The 27,077-nt window shown below is 36.8% G+C and overlaps 1 protein-coding gene across 1 annotated transcript; it reads right to left on the minus strand.

Moving 5' to 3' along the window:
* Positions 1-297: 297 nt before the first annotated feature.
* LOC115224108 (2-oxoisovalerate dehydrogenase subunit beta, mitochondrial) lies at positions 298-27,053 on the minus strand. The gene is made up of 9 exons (XM_029794915.2): positions 26,659-27,053; positions 19,161-19,238; positions 12,079-12,147; positions 11,085-11,218; positions 7,648-7,803; positions 5,897-6,068; positions 4,553-4,698; positions 2,719-2,805; positions 298-495 (listed from the first exon to the last, which is right to left on the minus strand). Exons 1-9 carry the CDS (start codon positions 26,798-26,800, stop codon positions 355-357), a joined length of 1,125 nt encoding a protein of 374 aa, XP_029650775.1. The 5' UTR covers positions 26,801-27,053; the 3' UTR covers positions 298-354.
* Positions 27,054-27,077: the final 24 nt, after the last annotated feature.

Raw genomic sequence — 27,077 nt, forward strand, 5'->3', positions numbered from 1 at the left:
AGCTGATCTTGATAGAATAAATTATCTATATCTGCTCGTTGAGGGCTGACCTGAAAGTAAAACTTAACAACTATGTTTGATAATATGGATAATAACAATGAATTTAAGGTTCCACAGAAAAAACTTTCATGGTTAAAATAAAAAAATAGCCACAGCACCGTTGTAACTCACAAGCTGTAATTAGTAAAAAAATTAGCATTTTAGAAATTACTTTTATTTATTCAAACCCATACATTCTTTAGTGTGCTTTTTCAACAGTAAATAGAGTTGCCCTTAATAACTGTACAATAATTTCAATCAAGTGATTTGGAGTATCTATATATTTTGATAAAAAAAATAATTACTACAATCCAATCAAAAGTTAATCAGTTGCTTAACACCTTCAAAACATCTCCATTTGTCAGGTAAATAGAAAGGTTCGTGAGTATGTGAAAATGGGGTGTCATAGCCACAGACACGTTTCACAGGAGCTTCTAAGTGGAGGAAGCATTCGGACTGCAATGATACAATGTGGATAAGAAGAAAAATATTAGATTCCTATGTTTACAGAATATACATATATAGGTAGATAACTAGCAAGTGTGAAAATTTATTGGTGTATTAAGATTATTCATTAAAACAATTTCCATGTGAATTTCATTATTATGCATGGTGGTTTTGGCAAGATCAGTAAACATCAAACGAAATGTCTTGTAGAACTTAGCTACATTCTGAGTTCAAATCTCACCTAGTTTGACATTGCTTTTCCTCTTCGAGGGTCAGATTAAATAAGTACTAGTCAAATACTGAGACTGATTAGATCAACTGTATCTATATTCCTCAAATTTGTGACCTTGTGCTTTTGTTAGATGCCATTGTGAGGGCTCATGCCCTTGATAGGGTGATGTTGGATTTGTGAGGCTCCTAGACAGTACATTAATGACTCTGCTAGCTCACTGCCTTAACAACAACAACAGCAGCAGCAACAGCAAGAAGAAGAAGAAGAAGCGCACTCAGCCAATGTCCTCTCAACAATTAGCCAGAGATGATTTTTAAAATGAGAATATCTGAAATAAACTCAACCGCTCTCACAAAGAATACTAAAAATGAACCCAACCACTCTCAAAAACTCAAAAATTAATTTAAAAAAAAACGAATTCAGAATCCTTGTCTGGTGATGGATCAATCCCAAAATCTAATCAGTTCCTGCCAGTCATGAGGCCAAACATCTCTGAAAGTTTCATCTGAATCCATCCAGTGGTTCTTGAGATATGTTGTCCACAGACAAACAAACAATCAAACACGACTGAAAACAATACCTATGCCTTCGCCAAGGCGGAGGTAATAATCCTTTCAACTACAGGCACAAGGCCTGAAATTTTGGGGGAATGGGCTAGTCGACTACATTGACCCCAGTGTGTAATTGGTACTTATTTCCTTATTGCCCACAAGGGGCTAAACATAGAGGGGACAAACAATGACAGACAAACGGATTACGTCAATTATATCGACCCCAGTGCGTAACTGGTACTTAATATATCGAACCCGAAAGGATGAAAGACAAAGTCGACCTTGGCGGAATTTAAACTCAGAACCTAGCGGCAGACGAAATACCACTAAGCATTTCGCCAGGCGTGCTAATATTTCTGCCAGCTCGCCGCCTTGCAATTGGTACTTAATATATTGACCCTGAAAGGATGAAAGGCAAAGTCGACCTCAGCAGAATTTAAACTCAGAATGTAGCGACAGGCAAAATACCACTAAGCATTTCATCTAGCACACTGCCTTAATAACAATAATAATGATGATAATAATAAGGCAGTCAGCTAGCAGAATCATTACTGTGCCAGGGAAAACACTTAATGACATTTCATCCATCTTTATGTTCTGAGTTACAATCCACCAAAGTCGACTTTGCCTTTCATTCTTTTGTGGCTGAGCACTGGGGATGATATAATTGACTTAACCCTTCCACCGAAATTACAAGCCTTAAACCAAAATTTGAAACAATTATTATTGATAAGACAGTGAGCTGGCAGAATCATTAGTGTGTAGGAAAAATACTTGGCAGTATTTCTCCAGGCTCTTTACATTCTGAGCTGATGAGGTCGGTTTTGCCTTTCATCCTTTCAGGGTTGATAAAATAACCTCCTCCCCCTAAAATTGCTGGCCTTGTGACAAAATTTCAAACAATTATCATTATTGTTATTATTATTACTATATTCTTTTATTTGTTTCAGTCATTTGATTGTGGCAATACTGGAGCACCGCCTTCAGTTGAACAAGTCAACCCCAGGACTTGTTCTTATTCTATCAGTATCTTTTGCCAAACCACTAAGTTACGGGGATGTAAATACTCCAACATCAGTTGTTATGCAATGGTGGGGGGGCAAACACACACACACATATATATACGACGGGCTTCTTTCAGTTTCTGTCTACCAAATCCACTCAAAAGGCTTTGGTCGGCCTGAAGCTATAGTAAAAGACACTTGCCCAAGGTGCCATGCAGCAGGACTGAATCCGGGACCATGTGGTTAGTAAGCAAGCTATTTACCACACAGCCACTCCTGCACATATGTCATCATTATAAATACATACCTTTTCAAATTTTTCCCATTTTTAATTTATTAGTGTTCCATATTTCTAGATAAGATAAACTTAAGTATTCGCAATTTTGACATTTAGAATAAAACTATAAAACTTATTGCTAACAATTTCAAAAAAATGTTTCCATACCTGAATGGTAGATACAATTTCAGCACCAAATCCTGCTGTAATAGGGGCTTCATGGGCAACCAATGCACGACCAGTCTTTCGTACTGACTAAAAAACAAGAAGAAAAAAATTGAGTATGATTTAAACATTTTATTGGTGATACCTTTAATACTAATGTACCCTCTTAGTTTACTTGTGTTCTGCATCCCAAGTAAGACAGTTAATTTCACATACACAGTGCTACATCTTCAAATCATTTCTCTTTAGATTCAATAGATCTTTTGTATTTAATAATCATAACTTACTGACTCATGCTGTCAAACTCATTTGATGCCAACAACATCAACAATTTATTACTTAAGTATCAATGTTTTCACTGCAAGCATCAGCACTACTAATTACTAGTAACAGAAACTATTAACTATTTATTGCAGAAATTATCAACTTCATCTGAGAAACAGTTAATGCACCTCATTTCAACGGAACATTTACTACTGCTATTCATGTTTATCTAGTCATCTCCAAATTCCTACCTAATATCTTTCTACATATCAAGCAAGGTAGTGTGGTTGCCTGGTTTGCTAGAAACAGCAGCCAAATCCCTCCCAAACCACACCCTGCTGTTTTAAAAAAAGGACACCCTGGACAACACAGTCATAAATATAGAAAAGTACAAGACAATCGTGACCAGAATGCCACTAATCAAAAGCCTGTTTGAATCGAGGCTTACCTGGAGTTAACATCTTGCCTACCTTAACTACATCAATTACACTATCTTTATATTTCAATGCTAAAAATCTATCTACTTCCTTCTTTTGCTATTAGTATCTACTCAAAATAACAAACTTATGTTCCTTAAATCAACTTCTCCAGTTTGTAATATTGGAACCTACTTCTTTTACTCAGCTTTCCAATGTACTTATGTTAATAGGAACTATTCTGTAGTCAATTCACTGTAAAGAAGCCAGATGAAGAGACTAAGTGATTTCATGACATCTCTGACACTCATGCCAGTGGCATGTAAAAAGCACCTGTCAAGCATTGGGCCTCACAGAGGTAATGTGGCCAATGCCAGTGTCACATAACAGGTACCTGTGCTTGTGGCATGTAAAAAGCACCTTCCGAGTGTTGGGCCTCATAGAGGTAATGACAAATGACTGAGATCTTTGGCAATATGCTGTGCTTGAGAAGAAGACTCATCAAGCCAAACAAAATCATAGTCATGCCAGATACTGAAGTCACACAATTGGCACCTGTGCTGGTGGCACATAAAAGCACCCATTACACTCTCGGAGTGGTTGATGTTAGGAAGGACACCCAGCGGTAGAAACCATGCCAAATCAGACTGGAGTCTGGTACAGCCCCTCAGCTTACCAGCCCTGATCAAACCATCCAACCCATGCCAGCATGGACAATGGACATTAAAAGATGATGATGAATTCCTGGGTGGAAGGGTTGATTTGTCACCCAGTTTAACATGGCCTGATCCCTGAAAGCTTTCAAGGAATCAGCTTTGATGTAAGTATTCTGGTCTGCTGTTCAATCTGAGGATATTTGGTTGTTGAAAGATGGAATGAGGTCATTGAAAGCAATGGAGAGTATGTTAATGAATAAATATTTCCATAGTCATTGGCTTGTTCATTTTTACCATAGATCTTTAAATTGGACATTACTTTTGCACCAAGCTGATATTTTTAATAGGTACTAATACTACTGTCGTCAGTATCACCTCTTTAACATCAGGGATGACCATTGGGTAAATCACTAATTTACCCAACCTTGGACCATCATCATTAATGCTAGCAATATTTAAAAGATTTTGAAATATATAGAAATAATTTGTATGGAAACTTACATTGATAACTGTTTCGGTGTCCCAGGGTAAAATAGTTCGCAGATCTATCACATCACAGCCAACATTCAAACGGTCTTCTGCCATAGTAGCAACTTCTCGTAGAACATGTACCTGAGTTCCCCAACCAATAAGTGTTACATCAGAACCTAAGAAAGTAATAACATTTAGACAATACAAAGACACCGAATGTATGTGTGTATGCGTTTGTTGATATGTCTCTCTGTATTCAGTAAGATAAATCTTTCACCAACTGTTTTGAAAAGCTTTAAGATAGTTGAACAAAATAATACTAAAAAAAACAAATGTAATTTTCTCACAATGATACAAAAGATATAGAGAGAATTAATATAATGAATATAATTAAAACAGTCACCAATTTTGATGAGAGAAGAATGACTGTTATTCTTCCGCAAAATTCCATGGTCTGTTAGATTAGTTTTTATTTTTGGTTTGTAAAGTGGTTGGCATTAGGAAAGGCCTCTGTTCACAGAAATCGTGCCAAAGCTGATCTGGAGCTCAACATAGCCTTGCAGCTCACCATGTCCTGTCAAATCATTCAATCCATGCCAGCATGGAAAACAGACATTAAATGACGATGTTGATGAGATATATATATATATATATACATGGATACACATATGCACAAAAGACTCCAATATATATATACACACACACACATATAAAGGGTAAAAAACCCCTTCAGTCATGAATGACCATGGGATTGCACCTAGAAAGTTACCCTCCAAAGCACAAATCTGGGCAAGGTTGTTTATGGAAGACCAGCAATCACCCATGCATACCAGCCTCCCCTCTCCACACCACCGATGTTATCCAAGGGAAAGGCAAAGGCCAATACAGCTTGGTATCAATGACATCTCAACTCATTTCTAGAGTTGAGTGAACTGGAGCAATGTAAAAATAAAGTATCTTGCTCAAGAACACAACACATCCCAGTTCAGGAGCTGAGCTCAGTATCTCATGATTGTGAGTTCAATGCTCTACCCACTGGGCCATGCACCTTCACTATGCTGATACATATATGTGTGTACAAGCATATTTACATTCTTGCCTGGAAGTGCTGAACACAAAATAGTGACATTATGTTGATATTCTGTTAATAAATTGTTCTCCACCTCTGTGCTTTTGAGATCAAGTGGAATTTTAAAAAATCCCTCACTTGAAAAACACATCAGAATTAGAAACAGGAAAGGCATCTAAGTGTAAAACAATGCCTCAATACATGTCCAATCCATGCTAACATGGAAAAATGAACATAAAATGAACAAATGACTGATATCAAGGAAATAATGGAGCAGGTAGATTTAAATAAAATTTAAGATTTACCTTCCACAATTACTTCAGCTTTAGACAATGGTATTTCAAAGGAACCGACAGGAACCTCTTCTACCGATGACCGATAAAGAATTTTAGGTTCAAAAAATATACAAGGGTTTCTGTCTTTGATACAGCTTAAAAGAAGACCTTTTGCTTGAATTGGGCCACGTGGGATAACAACCTGAAAAAAGAAAATTCTTCATTTTTATGTCTATTTTGTCATCATGAATTGAATAGGGTATTTTGTATCAAAGCATCTTGCCATTGTGTGAGTCCTTTGTCATTATCTTTAAGAGGTTCAATCTTGTGAGATCAATGATCACTATTACTTTATGTCTTCCTTTTCTACAGTTAGATCACTTGGCACTTCTTTACCTAACTCATCTCTTACAGGTATCAGCACAGGCTCTTTTCTGGCTCACTACATCTGCTTTCTTTTATACCCAGTTTTTTCTCAGCTCATTTGTTCACTATCCCTCATGCTACAGCTACTTTCTCTGCCTTCATACCTTTAATCATGCTTCCAATCATATAGCTGTCAACTTTAATAGCTGATCCTTCTGTTTGTTTTACTTAGATTAAATCTTCTTTCTATCATTTATTATCCTCAGTCAATGGCTTCTTGGAGTAAAATTTTCAAACATCTTGGTGTTGGCAAAGACAGCCTCATTACTATCATTTTGTATATACTTTTACCCTACAATATCTTGATTTGCACTGACACACTGCTTTGCAATCTGGAACATCTCAGGTCTCTGGCCCTCTCATTGCTGAACACTAGCAAACTCTTACTTTCATTTTTTTTTCGGGTATACTATACCTAATGCTTAACATCTCTCTTGATATTGTTCCTAGTTTCCTCACTGCATTTCAATAGTTCCAGAATTGTCTGTCCATGTCCATCCACGTCTGTCTATCTGGTTGCTATGTGTTGGATGGGTCATTCTGCTCATCTAGATGGATCTGGGTATCATATCTGATTTATAAGTTTCATTATATAATATAAATATCCATTTGTAAGCAAGAATCTTAAGATACAAAATACAGGCTTCATGAAAACAACTGAACCAGACTAGAAAGTTGCATATTTGATTATGTGAACAACACTTACTTTAAAATTAAGCATTCACATATCCAACTGGTGGAAGACCTTGTTGGTTGCCTGCTTTTATACTGTCCAAACTAGCTCCCTGCTCCAAGGATAAATAACTTAATATTTCTTACATTCCACTTCCCATTATAGTAATCCAAGTGTCATAATCTTTCTCCCTACAACAACTAGTTTTAAAGGCCTTGTAAATTTCATTGACACTGTTCTTCCTCTTCTAATGCATTAAAAAATTACTTATATTATGCAGATATTCAGCAATATCATGTAATATGAAATATGCAAAATTTGTTTAATAAATTTACAAAGCAGGGTTTGGTGTATATAAACCTCTCTTTCTCTTCCACACATATACCTGTAATACAACTTCTTTCAAAGTACCTTGATGGTACATGCTGCATGTCATGAAGTTGGCACATGATGTGTGTCTGAAGTTTCAATAGATTACTCATTAACTGTTGAGCAAGCAGGGTGTTTTTATCATTACACCACCACCAGAGATATTTTCTTTTTGATTTTGGGTATTTCCAAGTAAAATATAAATACAAGTAAAACTTTCAGAAAATTCCATAGACTAGGAGCTTTTAGAATTGTATAGTCAATTTTCTTTTTTGATTGCAATTGATCTTATTGAATAAATTATAATAGTCACCTTTAGTCCTGGGACATGGGCAAAAAGTGCTTCAGGGCTCTGTGAATGGTATAAGGCACCATGTCCTACTGCACCCGAAGGTGTACGAATGGTAAGACCACCAATATTAAATAGATTACCAGTACGATATCGGAATTTTGCTGCTTCATTCACAATCTGAAATGGAAAGAGAAATATATATTTTTTTGCTTTTGAGTTGCATGGAAATAGTTTATTGAAATAGTTTTCAGATTATGTCATAGTGCTTTTAATGCATTTAAGGTGATACAGTTTTTGTAAGGAAATGAACATTTGTAAAACGTTTTTTTCTCAAAGTCAAACATACAGTATATCTTACTTGTTGTGTATGCAACTCCCATGTATGTATGTATACATGTATATATGTGTGTGTGTGTATATATATATATATCTAGAGAGAGAGAGATAGACAGATATATGCATATATACATGTATATATATATATGTCATCATCATTTAACGCCTGTTGTCCATGCTGGCAAACTGGGGGGGGGGGCTGCACCTGACTCCAGTTTGATTTGGTGTAGTTTCTATGGCTTGGTGCCCTTTCTAACACCAACTACTTTACAGAGAAAACTACACCAAATCAGAATGGTCATAACATCTAACCCATGTCAGCATGGACAATGGATGTTAAATGATGATGATGATGATATATATATATGTGTGTATGTATGTATGTATATATGCATATATATATATATATATACATATTTACACACACACATACAAACCTATATACACATGGGAGTTGGGGGCATAATGAGTAAGATTTATTACATGTGTTTGACTTTGAGAAAAAATGTTTTACAATATATATATATATATATATACATATATATATATATAAATAACACCATTTAACATCTGTTTTCCATGCTGGTATGGACTGGACATGCATATATACATACATATATTGGGTCATCCTATTAATAATGCGTTTTTTTTCAATTGCATCAACTAAAAGTTGGAGGGGGACGGGATAAACTACCTGCATCAACTTGCTATAGAAGCAGGTAGTAATTTTACATTGGTCTTATTCTCAGTGCACGTTTTGAAGAGTGCGGTTCGATTTTAACAGCAATTTTTTCAAAGCTATACTGGAAGTGACAAAGGAGCATATTCAGGCAACAACACAATGGAAAGTGTGAGGAATATTAATGCAGTATATGGGGATTGGACAATAAATATAAGCTAGTATCAACAGTGGTTCCAGAAATTCCGAGCCAGAAACTACAGCCTAGAAGACAAGCCTCATCCTGGAAGATCAGTAGAGCTTGACTAGGAACAAAATCCCATCGTAACTGTTGAGGAACTAGCAGAGAAGCTTGGATTTGATCATTCAACTATTCATCGATACCTTTGTGCCATCAGAAAAGTCAACCAATTGGGTCAATGGGTTCCTCACAAACTTTGTGAGTCTAATCATGCACAGAGAGTGAATGAACCATTTTTCGAACTGAATAGTGACTGGTGACAAGAAATGGGTTCTCTATAAATATGTCAAGTGCCGAAGACAGAGGGTAGGGAAAGAAAAAACACTGGCAGCCAGGCTAAAGAAGGTCTTAACTCACATAAGGTGCTGTTATCTGTTTGGTGGGACATGAAAGGTTTAGTCCATTTTAAATTTTTAAACCCAAATCAAATAACAAAAGAGATCTCCTGCAAGCAGCTTGAGCAGCTTAAATCAGCACTAGAAGAAAAACGACCTTGGTTTCAAGATGAAAGGTGTTCTTCCATCAGGATAATGCTTGGTCACATACAGTGAGGATGACATTCCAAAGGCTGGGGCAGTTTGAATGGGAAATGATGCCCTACCCACCATATTTGCTGGACATTGCTCAATCTGATTATCATTTATTCTGCAATCTTCAAAATCACTTGGATGGAAAAAATATAAATTCTATAGACAAGGTCAGAACAGTACTGGAAGAGTATTTTTCATCACAGACGAGTGAATTCTTGAAGAGGGGCCTTGCAAGCCTACCAGATAGATGGAAAAGCATTGTAGAAAATGAAGGAGAGTATATTTTAGATTAAAAACGAACTTTGTTTATCTTCATCATCATCATCATCATCATTTAGCGTTCGTTTTCCATGCTAGCATGGGTTGGACGGTTTAACTGGGGTCTGTGAAGCCGGAAGGCTTCATCAGGCCCAGTCAGATTTGGCAGTGTTTCTACGGCTGGATGCCCTTCCTAACGCCAACCACTCCGTGAGTGTAGTGGGTGCTTTTTACGTGCCACCTGCACAGGTGCCAGACAGAGTTGGCAAACGGCCATGAACGGATGGTGTTTTTACGTGCCACCAGCACGGGGGCCAGGCGAGGCTGGCAATGGACACGAGCGGATGGTGCTTTTGCGTGCTACCGGCACGGGGGCCAGGCGAGGCTGGCAACGGACACGAGCGGATGGTGCTTTTACGTGCCACCAGCACGGGGGCCAGGCGAGGCTGGCAATGGACACGAACGGATGGTGCGTTTACGTGCCAGGCGAGGTTGGCAACGGACAAACGATCGGATGGTTCGCTTAACCACAGCTGCAATTTCCACTGATGTTGATTTGGTTTGATTTTGACTGTTCTCAGGTTGTTCTATTGATTGGATCAATTGGAACCCTCATTGTCGTAACCAACAGAGAGCCAGTTATACACACACATATATATACATTCTTTTGTGCATCTCACCTTAAAAGCTGCAGCCATGCTGGAGCACCACCTGTGTAATCACTTTTTCCATGGCCATTCTTAAGTGGTTGGCTTTTGGTGTAGGAGGGGGTTTAACATTCCTGCCCAATTTTGTCTTTCTTGCTAGAGAAGATTCTGAGCAACTTGCTTTGCTAGACATGTCTAGCAAAGTTGATCGGAATCTCCTGCCTAACTTTAAACTCAACCTGATGGAAGTGGATTTGTTCATGATGTAATTGATCTATTCATCAATAAAAGAAATACTATTGAAACAGTTGTTATGAACCTTTAGGATCTACTTGTGTTCTTTTATACAAAGGCCATACCTGCAACTACCCCTATGTTGGATCTATAACTTACATTGGATTGTGAACCTACGTGTGTATATGTACATATATCTATATGTTTGTGTATACACACACACATACACATGTATAATAAACCCTACAATTATTTTTAGAACAAAGCTTAACTCTTTTAAGCCCAGATTGTAGGATAACCCTGGGAAAACTAAAACTGCAAAATAAGTCTTAGGGATTATAGGGTTTAATAATATTTGTACACATGCTCGAAATGTGTTGAAAGATGCTATTTTGCAGGCATGTTCAAATGATGCTATATTAAAAAAACAAAACAGGATAAGATATGATAATGAAAAGCACTAGAATTTAAAATATTAGCAATATGCCATTCAATGGGAGCAATTTTTAGTAAATAAAATCTGAAGAACTGACTTGGTCAAATGCAGGAAAAATATAATCGGCAAATTGAATTTCAGCAATAGCAGTTGCACCTGTTGTTGCAACACCAATTCCAAATGCTACTATTCCTTGCTCACTGAGGGGAGTGTTAAAGACCCGATCTTTACCTAAAAGAAATAGAAATGTATAAACTTTGAAAAGTCACAGAAATCGACTTATTTTGGTGAATTATGAAACAATTTAACTCTAAAATCTATAGGTTTATTTTTTTCATATTGGTTACATTTTCAAACCTTCCAGAAGAGATTTGTGAATTAAATATCAGTATTTTATAACGTAAAAAGTTTGTTTAAAATATTACATTATAAGAATCAGAATAATAGTTTCTACATTAGTTTAATAATTACATTTATATGGGGGAAAATGGTTCAAGAAAATAATTGTTACAGAAAACCTCTATGTTGTTCTTAAATCTTGGGAAAATCTCTAAATATGATTTTTTAAGAAAATCTTATCAGAGAATAATAAATATTTTTCAGATGTTTTTACACCACACACACATTTTAACAAATTAAGTCTGTCAGTATTTACAGCATGGAAGACACATATTAGCCATTCAAAAGAAATGAGTTCCAGTGGAACTGTATTATGACCAAATTGCAGATAATGCAACAGGCATTTTAACACCAAATAATAAATGATCAAATGAAGTTAACAGTTTTTGTGTCTTTTGAATGGCCAAATTTACGTCTTCCATGATGTAATTAGTTTAATTTCACAGATTAAATCAATTACTAGGCAGTACAATTTCCAAATAAAAGTTTGTCATTATTTCAAAAGTAATTATTAAGAAGTGAATGTCGAGACATATATATAAATAAATAAATATTAAAAGAAAAAGAAGCGTAAAAGTTGATTAAAGTGAACCCAGTACACATTTTATTAACTTTGAAAGGATGAAAGATAAAGACAACAAAAGCAGGATTTTAACTCATAAAAGAAGAAATAATAAAATGTTTAACATTACCAAATTTATCTTTTAAGCCTACAGTACATCGGAAAACTCCTCCAAAGGCTACATCCTCTCCAAATATAACTGTAGATAAAAAATATAAATAAAACATGCATTAAATTTTTAACTTCGGTGATTAGTAAATAATACATCAACTGATTTGGGGTTTTTTACCTTTAGGCAAAATAGTGTTACAAATATTTTGTTGTCATCACTTTTATGTTTTATCATTCTAACATTGTTTTCAAGATTACGTAGATGTGGCTGTATGGTCAAGACACTTGCTTTCCGGCCATGTGATCTTAGGTTCAGTCCCACTGCACAGCACCTTGGGCAAATGTCTTCTATTATAGTCCCAGATCAACCAAAGCCTTGGGAATGGATTTAAAAGACAGAAACTGTAAGAAGCCCATGGTGTGTGCATATGTGTATGTATATATCATCATCATTTAACATCTATTTTCCATGCTGACAAGTGTTCGATGGTTTGACAGGAGCTGGCCAGGCTCCATGTCTGCTTTGGCATGATTTCTATGGCTGGATGCCCTTCCTAATGCCAACCATATATTTATATGGGGGAAGGCTGTATGTTCTCCACCACTACTTGACAGCAGTGTTGCTTTGTTTATGCCCTTGTATCTTGAATGTATTGCTTCATTGGGCATCAACACACTGACGTTTCAATGTTAAGCAGCAAACTTGGCAGAAGCTCACAAGATCATCCACTGTCTTTCCAACAACAACTTAAGCCATCTTTTTGAATTCAACACCAATAACTCATGGGCAAGCTTATAGAAAAAAAAAAGAAAAAAAAAACAGTGCAGCACCACGACATTTCGGAATATTTTTTTCACATACAGAACTGTCAAAGCATGAAATACACTACCCACATCATTGTTAGCTGTCAGGATACATTCTTCAAAAATTCCATGTGTCCTGAAATTTACCAACATTACTTCTGATGTGTCTTTCCTTATTATGGCTCTTTTACTGTTCAGTTTTCTGGCTTTTTTATGCATGTACCTTTGTTTTTCATTGTTGTCTTTCTTTACTTGACTTATGGCTGCTTTCTGTACCCTCTTTTAATGTTTTCCAATGAGTGTTGTGCACCTGAACACTATACAAAAAGTTCATTATTATCATTACCCCAAATCTCCCTCAAATCATACCTCTTCTCATCTTGAAGAGAAAAAAAATGAATATATATACTGTGACTGATAAGAAACAGAATGGTTATAGTCAGAACACTTCCAATCATAGGTTTGCAGTTGACTTGGAGCTAAACATCACCAACAATAACAAGTAAAATCAATATACAAAATACAAAATAAAAAGGTTTATTAAATATTCTTTTTGTGTAGTTTGAAGTTAAAAAAAATTATTGAAGGAACTTTGAAGCATTCCAAGAATTTTTAACCAGGGATGGTGAAATAATTAAGATCAGAAAGCCTTCACAATACTAATCTAAGCCATACACTGTTAAAAAAGAAACTAGGAATTATTAATAGTAAGAGCATCAGAATAAATTAATTGTGATAAATATCCAAATATTCATGCATAATGGAGAGAGGTAGACTTTTTTGCAATAGAAGGGAATAAGGAACAATGAATTTTTTTTATATATTTCTGATATTTATCAACACTGATGAAATGAAAAAAGATGTTCCAGTCTGAATTTCTGCATTAACTACAAGTATTTATGACCAAAGGTATTCCTTATTTTCAGACAATATAACCAGAACTACATAATCCAATGTAATCTTTCCCTTTTAAGCTAGTAAGATGTTGTTTAAAAGGAAATTTGACACTATTTCTAGCAGGTCAAGCAGTCACAGTGTATCTCATGAACAGTTATAATGTGGCTGTTTAAATCCAGATCAACCTAATTTAGCAGGTCTATGTTCAACGCACTGCAAGTATGATACTTTTGTCTTGCTCTTATAACTTCATTGTCTAACATGCCTTTCTTTCTTTAAGACAGAAAATTTGGTTAGCTAAAATGACATCTAATCCCAAGTCAGTTTTGATTGAGTGCACCCATAATCAAAGTTGTTCTGGTTCAAACTCTTACATTCTTCTGTATATCTAGAGATACATAGGCCATCCTTCCTTCTTTGCATTGGCAGAGCACAATCCAAGTGAATCTCGTGGCTACTTCAATTGTGCCAAATCATCTGCATCCAAACAACTGCCCCAAAGCACTACTTTCTATCAGTGAGACAATGAGATTTCAACCTACATATTGGTGTGTCAAAGGTTTGAAGGTATTCTAGACACAGCTAGTCTGTCTTTTAGGGTTAATTACAGCAACATTATTTAATGTACCCTTACTTCTTTTATGATTGTAGAATGTAATTAAAGCATTCATATAATTAAACATTCATTATGCACTTGCAATTTGCCCTGGTACATATACATACACACACACACACACACACATGTAATGGGCTTCAGTGTAGTTTCTACCCATGAAATTCCACTCACAAAGTATTAGTCAACCCAGAAGTGTGATAGAAGACATTGCCCAAGGTGCTGCACATCGAGATTGACCTCAGAACCATGTGAATATGAAGCAAACTTCTTAACCACACAGCCATACCTGTTGTTGAGTGGTTGGTTGTAGCTTTAAAAGAACAGTCGTTCCAACACCTTACAAATCTCCCTATTTGTTAAATTTTCCCACTCACATAAGCAAGAGAAATAAGTTATTTTTAACATTTGAGATTGAAAGATAAAATAAATATTGTTTTGACTATGTTATCTTTAATTTGCATAGCGAAAGGAATGATTAACTAGACAGTGTCATTTTCATTATTTCTGTTGTTGGGGTTTTTTATGTTATGTTTATTGTTTATTGTTTTTGCTTTTATTTTTATTTCTATTATAATTAATATTATTATTATTGCTGTTGTTGTTATTATTTTTATTATTATTTACAGGTCATTTTTCCATATTACTAATACTTCTATTGTTCTTTTGGTACTTATCCTTGGTATCATTGCAGTTGTCAAAATTATCGAGGCTAGTGGTGGTTGCCTTATCCAGGCTTCTATAATTATTGTGCCTCCGTTTACTCCAGTTTCCACATTTACTGTTAGGATCTATAGATAAGCTGTCTATTTTCTCATTATCCTTATTATTGGTGTTATTATTTCTATTATTAATAATATTAATATTATTATCATTTGCTTTAAATGCATTACTGGGGATGGTTATTAGAATTACGTGCCACTGGCATGTAAAAAGCACTGTTCAAACGTGGTCAATGCCAGTGCCACCTGACTGGCCCTTATGCTGGTGGCATGTAAAAAGCACCTACTAAATTCTCAAAGTGGTTGGCGTTAGGAAGGGCATCCAACTGTAGAAACCTTGCCAGATCAGATTGGAGCCTGGTGCAGCCCCCTGGCTTGGTAGTCCTCAATCAAACCATCCAATGCATGCCACTATGGAAAGTAGACGTTATACGATGATGATGATGTCTTGGTCATTGCCTTCATGAGGCCCAACATTCGAAAGGAACTCAACCACTTTGCCTCCATGAGGCCCAACGCTTGAAAGGAACTCAGTTAGTTTGCCACCATGATGCCCAGTGATTGAAAGCAACTCAGCCACGTTGCCTCCATGAGGCCCAATGTTCAAAGGTTGATTTTTTACATGCCACCAGCACAGATGCACTTGGCTTGATGAGTCCTCTTAAGCAGAGCATATTGCCAAAGGTCTCGATCACTATTTATTGTCTTCCTGAGTCTACCTCTGCCACAGGTTCCCTCCACTTCTTTACACAGCTCAACAAAATACTTTAAATGAGTTATAGAGCAACTATATTGTTACTATAACAGCGAAATGGTAGAATGAACATGAAATTGAAAACCTTGCTAAGACATGAACATAAACCTGCTATACAGGTTTCACAGTGTTGATGGACAGAAGAATACTGAGAACAAAAATTAAACAACAACAAAGTCAATGTATTATGCTGTGTAGAAAAGAAAGAAACAATGCTACAGACAATTTGTCTTTTGTTAAGCTCTACTTGTACAGAAGAAGAAAAATGTGTCTATGTATTCAATAATGGAATAGAATTGGGTCCCCTTCACCCATGTTCACCATTCACTGCATTCCTCTTCCTCTTTCCTGCTTTACTTTCTCACTCTTGTGAACTTTCAGTCCACTCACCCTGTTGCCTCTGTAATACTTCACTTATGTTCACCTCCTCTCACCACTACACCTTGAGGATATGCCCCAACATATCTCCACCAGCTCCCTCTCTCTGTATTTCTCCTCTTTTTACCAGCCGGGGTAGCCACGTATCTCCTGTACAACAACACATCAGTTTCTGTCCCTCTCATCAACTGGCATAAAGCTATCCCCACTCAGTTTTCCATGTTGGTATTGGTTAGGGGTTCTCAACCATTTTTTTATCTATGGAGCTCCATAGCCATTTGACATTTAAAAACTAGTTTTATAGAAACTTCTTTCAAGATTCCTATTTGTTTCGTTTTTCACGCATTAGCTTGTGTAGGTTGAACTATGTAAAATGTTAGAGAAAGAAACCTAGCCGTTTCTCACAATACATACATCTAAAGCAAAATTGTTTTAGGAGTCCTTAAAATACTATTGGGGATCCCCCAAAATCTTACATGGACCCTCAGGGGTCATATGAACCCCAGTTAAGACCCACTGGGTTAGATAGATACTAACTTGAGGCAATATTTTATGGTTGGATGCCATTCCTGTTTTTCAAGTAAGTAATTTTTTTTTATCCCACTTGATTTCAAAAGTGTATATTGTCCATAGGGAATATAAATATGACATCACTATCTTTTGTTCAGCTAATCTCATGTAAAGACATGGAAACATCAACATGTATGCACATGTAGTTTGTCCGTTGATGCGACGAAGACCATCTAGTCATCGTGGGGTGGGGGTGGGCTTGTTTTGTGAGTTGGTGGGTTTGTGCAGGTTTGTGGCTATGACTTTCAGTGTACCCACACCTGTTGCTTCATCATGTGCCTGTCACCACAGGACTTTGGGATGAAGGGGTGGAAAGAAGGATGAAAGATGACTTGCGCAAGGAAACTTTGTTTAAAGTGAGGAAGGGTTGTGCATCGCCAACCTCAGTCTCTCATCTGAGACCGTCTTAACCAGTGGCAAGACCAGATTGAGATGACTGGGGACAGAACAGGATGAAGTGAATGACCAAAATGTCCTATAGTGCTTCACCTTGCCCTATGCACTCCATGGTGCTCTGCTGTAACCGCCCTCTTATCCATTGAAACCGTTCTGGTGGTTCCTTCTGTAGAATCAGCTGGCTCCAGTCTTCGTATGCGTAGGTAGGCAAGCCCTAACTTGCCGAAAGTTTAAGCCTGGTCGGCTACCTTCGCTTGGTTTAGCCGGCTAGTCGAAGCCATTGCCTGGGGTGTGACCACTGTTGCATACAAATAGCTACTAGGAGTCACAAGTGAGAGCTGAGTGCAGGTGGGGACCAAGGTGGATCAACTTCTCCGAGGAGGAGCATGACTGTTGTCCTGTCAGAGGTACTACCCCTCCTGTACACCCTGTACACCAGACATACACACATATATTAGAGAAAATAGCAGTTGTGCAAGATGGTGCATGGAGAGTTCAGTTGGATGAGAAATAAGAAAAGAAAGTGGTTTCTGGTGGGGCAGGAGGGCAGAAATGATGCCAGTAGCTAGGGTTGAATGTCTGTCTGCATGGACAGCTGGTTGAGAGTAACGACATTAGAGAAAAGAAATGTAGCTGAGATGGAGGAACTGTTAGAGGGGGATGACATTTAATGTGTATTGGGTAGAATGAAGAGAAATCAATCTATGTGTGAGAGTGTGTTGATATGTAAAAGACAGAGGTGAAAAGGTTTGTGTGGTTAATTGAAATGGAAATCAATTGAAATCAAAGTTGACAGATGTTTTAGAGATTGTAGATGTGAACTCTAACATAGGGTGGAAAAAGTTGCTAAAAGAAATGGAGATAGTGTAGGTACAATAATCAATACAACAGCTGTATAACTGTTTTGGAGGGTGGAGGCCTCTAAAACAAGCGAAGATTTGGGCCTCAGCACATCCAAAATCTGGATGGTGCAGCTAGGTGTGGAAACCCTAGTACCCATAGCCACTCCAGTGAACTACAGATAAAATGTTCTGGAAAAAGAGAAAAAGTTGAGTGTAAGATGAGTTCAATGTGATGAAGTATAAGAGTACTGGACTTCAGTGCAAAGGTCAAAGAAGAATGTGAAGATTAGGAGTATGTTGTTTTAGATCAGTGGTTCCCAAACTTTTTAAGGCTGTCACCCCCTGGTTCTAAGGCCACGTTCCTCTTCACCATCACAGACAAAGACCATTTTCTGCAGCAAATTCGAAACAACAGCATTTCACAAATAAAACTTAACCTAATTAGCCCTTTATTTGATTTGCTTTTTGTTTTTTCATGCACTGACCCATTTTGGTCACCCCATTATTACCCCATTTTTCTTCAAAGCACCCCCTGGATCTTTTCACCGACCCCCAGGGGCCAGTACCGCCCACTTTGGGAACCACTGTTTTAGATGATGCTGTAAAAGGATTTAACATCCATAAAAAAAAAGCAGCTGGGAGTGACCAGTGAGGGGAGGGACGAGATGAAGAGGCTGAGGGTATGATTGGTGTCATGGATGTGGGTGAGAAGACTGGTAGCAATGGTGGGAAGAGTTAGTCAAGATATTTTGAAATGAGTTCACTAGGGCAGTGGCAAGTAGAAACAATAGGATAAACTGAGACATTGACCTTGTGGAACTTGGAGAGATGGTGGAAGTACATGGTGTGCAAATGATGAGGTTGAAAAGAGCAAATGTGTTGGTATTATGAGGTAGTCAAAATAGTTGATTCCCTTTATTCAAATTGTCTTAATTTAGCTAGGAATTAGACTAGCTATTTGTCAGTTTGACAAAAAGGTTTCTCTCCTACTTTGTAATTGAGTGGTCAACAATAGGAAGGATGTATAACTGCAATAATAATTGCTCCCCCCCCCAAAAAAAAGGATGCAAAATAGCAAAACAAAATAGATCTCTCCATATATAAAAACAAAATAATGAAACAAACCAGCAGTTGGATCAGATTCTAGAGCTATCTCCATCGCATTGGTTACACTTTGAAATAGATTCATCTTCATTGTTTCTCCTAGTTAATAAGAAAAAAAAAAGGAAAGAAAATATAAGAGTAAATATGGAAAAAAAAACATGAAATAATTTGGTAAAATTTTAAGGAGAGAAAGAAAGTATTTTTATATGTTTTTTCTTCAAAAATTTGGGACAAAACGTTTAACAAAACTGACACAGAAAAAACATTAAGTGAATAGTAAGTTAAAAAAAGTTGACAAGGTGAAAGATGTCAATCTGTCTGTGAAAAAGAAAAGACATTTATGTAAATTCATTAACTAATACAATGTCATAGAATCAAATCTGAATTAATTGAGCTTGAGGTGACATATTACAATTTTATCTGGTTCATATGAAATTGGGTCATGATTAAAATGTTTGTGGGGTCGCAATATTGTGCTGATATGATACTCTTTTACAGTCACTGGGCAATGACAAAGCTGAGGTACTACCTTCAGGTGTTGTAACTGCTTATATTGATCCTGATACTTTGTCTCGCACTATTTTATTCATTTCATACTTTTGGTATAAAGTGATGTGACTTGTGTAGACGACTACAAGGTATTTTTGTTCAATTCAACAGTCTATTGGTTATTCATTGCTAATTGATTTATAAAATTAAAAAAATAAAAAACACTCAACCCACTCAGGAAGATAAATTCTTAACCTACCCAACAAACACTCAACCCAAATCAAATTACATTTCTTACCCTCAGTTCCAACTTACACCTACAACCAAAATGTGACCAAACAGAAAAAGGTTGAGCTCAAACTCCTCTACCAAACCCTACAAAATGTCAGACAAATGTAGGCATAGGAGTGGTTGTGTGGTAAGTAGCTTGCTTATCAACCACATGGTTCCAGGTTCAGTCCCACTGCGTGGCACCTTGGGCAAGTGTCTTCTATTATAGCCTTGGGCTGACCAAAGCGTTGTGAGTGGATTTGGTAGACGGAAACTGAAAGAAGCCTGTCATATATATATATCATCATATATATATGTATGTGTGTGTGTGTATATGTTTGTCCCCCCAACATCACTTGACAACCAATGCTGGTGTACTTACGTCCCCATAACTTAGCAGTTTGGCAAAAGAGTGTGATAGAATAAGTACTGGGCTTACAAAGAATAAGTCCTGGGGTCGATTTGCTCGACTAAAAGCGGTGCTCCAGTATGGCCACAGTCAAATGACTGAAACAAGTAAAAGAGTAATGCTTATCTGAGATGAATAATGGATGCCCACACACAATAAACAAATAATCAAGAGGAACCTTTAAACAAGCTCCACAAAATTCTAAAAAATAATGACTTCAAAATATGTAAACATGATAAAAATATTATGTTCATAATCATGGAGAAGATGAATATTCCTAAAAAATTAACATTGTATTCAGTGACAAAAACCTATTTATTCAGAGAGATAACGTCACCCAAATAAAAGTTAAACTGAACAAATCTGTTATTTATTTTTTATCTTTTAATCAGGTGGGAAGGCAATTCCTATGATGTCTTACAGGATCTCTGAGACAGTTAGAAGGGAGAGAGGAAGGGAAGAATCCTCAAACCAGGAGCCTGGCCTGCATGCTTACAGCAGTGGACTCTGCTAAAGGTATCTATTGTGCCAGATGATGGTGGTGTTAAACTGGGCAATAGATTAAGTCTACTACTCTGAAGTAATTACATCAATAAGTACACAAACTGGAGCCCCTTCTTTCCTCTGCATCGCAAGAGAAGCAACCCAACACATATCGATGTAATAGTAAAATTACATGGAATACCAATATGTCCTCCCTAGGAGCCTATGTTTGCAGTGTTCTACATAGTTTTAGTTATAAGCACAAGTTATTTAGTTTGCACACTCATCAGAACTAACATACTGAAAGATATTGAGATATTAAAGGTAGACACCATTTTAAAATTCAACATTCAGAACAGTTCAAATAAACCTCCTAGCAATACAAGGACTCTACTTTCAGATATAAGCATTGTGAGAGAAAACAACATATACATTGAGTCTGTTTATAGTAAAAATATAATCAAATGTGCTGTTGTTGTATTTGCCAACTAAACGTGGCGGTCCCATAGAAGACAGTGTTACTGTTGTTTTAGCCCCAGGAAGACCGACCGACCTACCTACCTACCTACCTATCGATGCGCAGACACGCGCTGAGACTGCGACATCTCAGGCTCTTAGTAGACAACGGTGAACAGGTGTGGTTGCCGTTTGTGAGGCACGCTTTCCTGCAGCTCGTCTCCATGACCGAACTGCAGTCGTGGATCAAAAAGAGGCCGAGGAAGGGCGAATGGCACCGCGAGTGTCGCATTGCTCTCAAGCAACTCTGCCGTCCCGGGTCGACCTTGAGTGACTCCATCACAACCCAAGCATTCTATAGGGGATTAGTGGAGGGGAGGTACGTCGACGAGGAATACCTGACCCGCTTGTTCGGGACGACTTTCGGGCCAGGGCCCATGGACAACTTCCAGAGATCCCTGGCCTGGCAGTGCTACCGAGAAGCGCTACCCGTTTGGGATAAGCTCTACAGACACGGCTCGAGAAACACGGGGCTGACCTGCCCGAGATGCGGTCAGAGCGACGAAACTGTTCTGCACGCACTCGTGCAGTGTCCAGCAATTTCCGACCTGTGGGCTTATGTTGAAAAACTGCTGTCACGTGTGGGACGAGTCGGTTTATCAGCTGAGTCTATCGTCAATATTGTCACGCCTCCTTCCTTCAAATGAGAAGGAAGAGCTATTTTCATCTTCCTTGTGGCTATGGCGAAAGAATGTATCTGGTGGATGCGTCTGAAAGGATTGGAGACAAACACTTTCCTCTCTGGTCAATCTCTCATCAACTTCTTCAAGTATCACTTGAAAAGGAAAGTGAGAGTAGAGAGGCAAGTTTTGTCTAGCGAATGTTTTAAAAAAAGATGGGTGAATGTAGCAAGGATGGCATGTATGAATGACGAAGTCACCTTGAGCATAATCCTATGAACTCAGAAATTGAAAACAGAGGGTTACCCACTTGCAAACAAATGTGGTAACATATAACAATATTGACCGAGGTTACCGTGGTCTTTTTCGTAGGCTTTTCTTCCCATGGATAAACCTTATCTGCTTCCCCCTTTACACCGTACATCATGACACTGTGATACATGATCCCTATTGATCGTTTTTTTTCTCCTCTTTTTTTCTTCTTTTTTCTTTTCTTTTCCTGTTTTTCTTTTTTCCCTTTTACGATCCCTCTCGATCGAAAACCTACGCCACTTTTTTTTTTTCATCCCCCAAAAGAAAAGCTCTACCTTGTAATTTGTCCCATCTGTGTGCAGCCCTGTGTGGCTAATAAAGAAACTTATCTATCTATCCATCCATATATCCATATGCTTATTGAATTTAAAATTTTGAAAACGTGGTTTCTTGCATATTCAAAATCTTCGTCAACTAAAACAGGAAAAAAAAAATTTCGAAAGAAGTTCAAAATTTTTGATTTGGTGGGGGGGGGGAATTAAATATTTTTTTTCATATTCATAATCTCCGACATCTAAAACGTAGGAATCAGGGAAAAAATTTTTTTTAAAGTCCATTTTTCCAGGAGAGCTGCGATTCTGCATTGACCCCGAAAAATAAATACAAAAAACACTCTTAAAATGTATTATATAAACAAAATGAACACTAATAGAACAGATGAACACATCAAAATCCACCTTAAAACAAAACAATGTATTGCACTAAATGATAAATTAACACTAATACAGCATGGCCGCAGTCCAATGTCTGGCAGAAGTAAAAGTAACCATTATCATTTTACGTCCAATTTCGACATTGGTATGGATTTGGACGGTTGGACAAGATTTGGCGAACTGCGCCGAGTTCCAGTGTCAGCTGTGGGCATGGTTGCTATGGCCGAACGCCCTTCCCAAAGTCAACCATGTAACAGTGTGTAATACTAGAACAAAATAAAATTATCTGAATGTGGCAGTGTGGTAACAAGTTTGCTTCCCAACCATATATAGTTCCAGGTTCAGTCCCACTGAGTGTCACCTTTGGCCAATTCTTTTCTACTATAGCCTCGAGAGTGGATTTGGTAGACGGAAACTAAAAGAAATCCGTCGTATATATATATATCTGTGTCTTTGTGCCTGTGTTTTTCCCCCACCACTGCTTGACAACCAGTGTCGGTGTGTTTATGTCACCGTAACTTAGCGGTTCAGCAAAAAGAGACTGGTAGAATAAATATTCGGCTTCAAAGCTCAAGGCAGTGCCCCGGCATAGCTGGAGTCAAATGATTGAGACAAGTAAAAGAAACAGGTGCTCGATCGTGCGAGAGAGAGGCAGACAGACAATCAGACAAAGAGAACGTAAGCGTGTGTTCATGTGTATGAGGGTGTTTATGAATATATGTATAAGTGTGTGATTGTTTTAAGTTTTTTTCCGCATAAATATAAATATACATGTGCGTGTATATACACATGTGTATAAATGATTGACAGAATTAGTAGAATGCTGGACAAAATATATTGCGATGTTTAGTTTCGTGTCTTTACAATCTAAGTTCAAATCCTATCCAAGTCTCTACTTTGTCTTTTACCTTCTTGAGGGTCAATAAAATAAAATACGAGTTAATTCATACGTCTAATGGTAATTTAACAACTTCATATCCATATTCAGTAGTATTTCCTTTCTCAGTGACGAGTATGTTAGATATTTTCTCAGCCCTCAGTTTATGTAAATATAAGTTTGTTTACTATTACAAAGACATGTGAAAGACGCAGACCCGTCGCCAGACTTTGATGTCTGGGTATGCTTCAGAATATTCTGGGTGGGTACTGATTTGTAATAATGTTAAAATGGAGTTTCGAAATAAGTATATCACTGTAAATCTTAGGATGCACCATTGAATAGTGAGGGAATAGTGCCGTCCAGTGTACCCCCTTAGCAACGAGCATGCATGGCGTTCCTCCATGGCTGTATGGTGGGTTCAGTGCCACTGTGAACAAAAGAAGTCTTTCCAAAACGGACCAGTTATCATTTATGATGATTTTCGAGTATATATTTTTGCTGGTGATTTCCCCACCTTTGATCTATAGCAAAATGTTGGAGGTAGAGCAGTGTGGCCACATGTTTAAAATTCGGAGCTAATGCAGAATCGCACCTCTCCTTAAAAAATGCATTAAAAAATAATTTTTTTTCGGACTACTACGTTTTAGATGTCAGAGATTTACGAATATGCAAAAGAAAAAAGAAAAATTAATTTCAACCCACCACCCCAATTTAAAATTTTGAACTTCTTTCGAATTTTTTTCGCTTTTGTTTTAGATGACGGCAATTCCAAATATGCAAGAAACCATGTTTTCAAAATTTTAAATACAATAAGCATATGAATATGTGAATGGATGGATAGATAGGTAGATAGATATTATAGATGGATATATATATATATATATATATATATATATATATATATATATATATATATATATAAGAAACAGGTGCTCGATCGTGCGAGAGAGACAGACAGACATAGATAGATAGATATGAATATCTTCTTGGGACCAAAATAACAGTAACACCGCCTTCTATAGGACCAGGGATAAATAGTTAGACAGATAAATAAATAAATGAAAAAGTTCAAAATTTAAAATTGGGGGAGGGGTGAAATTTGAGCCCCATATATTTAATTTACATTTAATCATTATTTACGATTTAAGGCAAACACAAATAAAAGGCAAATTCTTTTCACTTTAATGTTTGTGTCTATATCTAATTTCCATTTGTAAATGTTCGTCAATCCGCTTCAATTTCTTTAAAGTAAACAAAATCAAAATTTTAAATTGGGATGGGGGTGGGTGAAATAATCTTTTTTTTTTATTTTGCATGTTAAACATCTAAGACGTAGAAATCCGAAAATGCCCCCCCCCCCCCAAAAAAATGCATTTTTCAAGGGTAGGTGCGATTCTGCATTAGCCCCTAAAATTCTTATAGGTAGAACGTTAAATTATTGATATTCCTTTTCATGGTTGATAAAATAAGTACCAGGTTCCATCCGCAAAATTTTAAGCCTTGTGCCAATAGTAGAAAGAATTATTGATGTCATTCATTTGCAAAACAGAAAAGAAAGCTAAAGCTTGCAAAAGAGAAAACACATGTCATACACCAAAATTATCACGTTCCAATTAGTATTTTTAATCAAGCGTGATTATTCCATGTTAGGTCCCAGAGCATAAGATTACTCGTGTGAATGAACAATATTTCTTAGAAATTAGATGATAACGACCTTCATTAAGAAAGAGATCACAAAATAATCAGTTAGGGTCAATTTAAGACACACAAATGTGATCGATATGATCTGTCTGATCTATGAAACTAGAGTATAAATAGTGATAATGGATAAACATTCATTGATTAGACATGACCTTAAGAAAATGCAAATGTAGCCTTTGTTTTCTTTTTCTTATTATTCAATATCAGTATTTTGGTCTTATTCAATGACATCTTCAACTTACTGAGCTTGAAATTTCCCTATTTTCCACCATCCTATTGTAGATGATCGTGAGCCTATAAAGTACTTTTTCTATTCCAACTAGACGCTTTAATAAGGAACATAGGTCAAAGTTCTAGCCCTCAACATAACTTTATTCTTCACCTTTCACGGCGGTAGCACAGGTTCCTCTGTTCTGAATATCACATTATGTTCACCTGTTTCTAGCACCTCTATATGTTGTCAAAAAATTACAGAATTCAGCTCGGGTTGCTCTTCTATTTTACTACATTACAGAATTGGAAGAATCAAGAAAGCTTCGGACATAAACAGTCTCCGTCATCTGGTTACAATGTTTTACGTTCTGATTTCAAATCGTGCTGAGGTCAACTTTGCATTGGTCTCGGTTTGAAATCAATTTCATTACCATTATTATCATTATTACTACTACTACTATTCAGATATGAATAATTTTTTTCTTAAAACATATGGGCGATCGTTTCAGGATCTATTCTCTAATCAGTGTATCTTTGTAAGATTTAATGTTCACACATATATATATATATATATATATATATTAACGAGCGTGTTGGCACGTAGGTTCCATTGAACCTTGTGGTGTGCGACCAATTGATGCACTTTAGTGTTGAATTGATGTTTTTTTTCTTTCTTAGCACATGTTTGTGTTTTTTTTTTGGGGGGGGGGAGATTAGTATTTTGATGTGGTTTTGTATTATATTTGAATCTTTAATAACTTTAATTTGAATTTAGGAAAAAAAATTCTCTAAGATTCCCCCTCCCACCAAAAAACAATAAATAAAATAACGAAAACGATTTGATTTTCCTATGAATTAAGAAAACGGTAAAACAGCAGAAATAAGATTGCACTAAAAAAAATGAATTTTTTGTTTTTGTAACTAAGTGAATAAACAACCAATACATAAAATTTCAGTCATTCGTTGACCTTACCGTATTCTCTGGGAGCTGTATCAGGTACATAGGTAAATGTAGCATATTTAGAAATAGGCAAATACCCTTTCATTAATTTAGACTGTGACTTTGCCTTGAGTAGTGTGCGAACACATTTGTGTAATAACATTCTGGATGTCATGAGTACCGTATGCAAATAAACGTAAATTCTTCAGTGCCTCACGATTATAAACAGACTTCCAACCACAAAATAGCAGTTCCGGTGAAAGTTAAAATGCAGACGACGTAAAATACTCTTAAATCGGCGGTAAATATATCATAAACAGAAACTAAGACTGTGTTTCTTTCAGCGATTTTGAGTGAAATATAATACAGGTAACCAGTGCTTTAAAGCAAAGAGTTATTACACCTGAGATAACATTGTACGTGTATTTGTGTAAGTCGAGAAAGTCTGTTAA

This window comes from Octopus sinensis, linkage group LG2 (genome assembly GCF_006345805.1).
Source record: "Octopus sinensis linkage group LG2, ASM634580v1, whole genome shotgun sequence".
Lineage (NCBI taxonomy): Eukaryota > Metazoa > Mollusca > Cephalopoda > Octopoda > Octopodidae > Octopus > Octopus sinensis.

Coding starts and splice junctions, on each gene's coding strand:
- LOC115224108 (XM_029794915.2), bottom strand. CDS start 26,800: ATGACATCCAGAATGTTATTACACAAATGTGTTCGCACACTACTCAAG. Junction 19,239..26,658: donor TACAGCTCCCAGAGAATACG/GTAAGGTCAACG, acceptor CTTATTAACTAG/GAGAAACAATGAAGATGAAT. Junction 12,148..19,160: donor AGAATCTGATCCAACTGCTG/GTTTGTTTCATT, acceptor TTTTATCTACAG/TTATATTTGGAGAGGATGTA.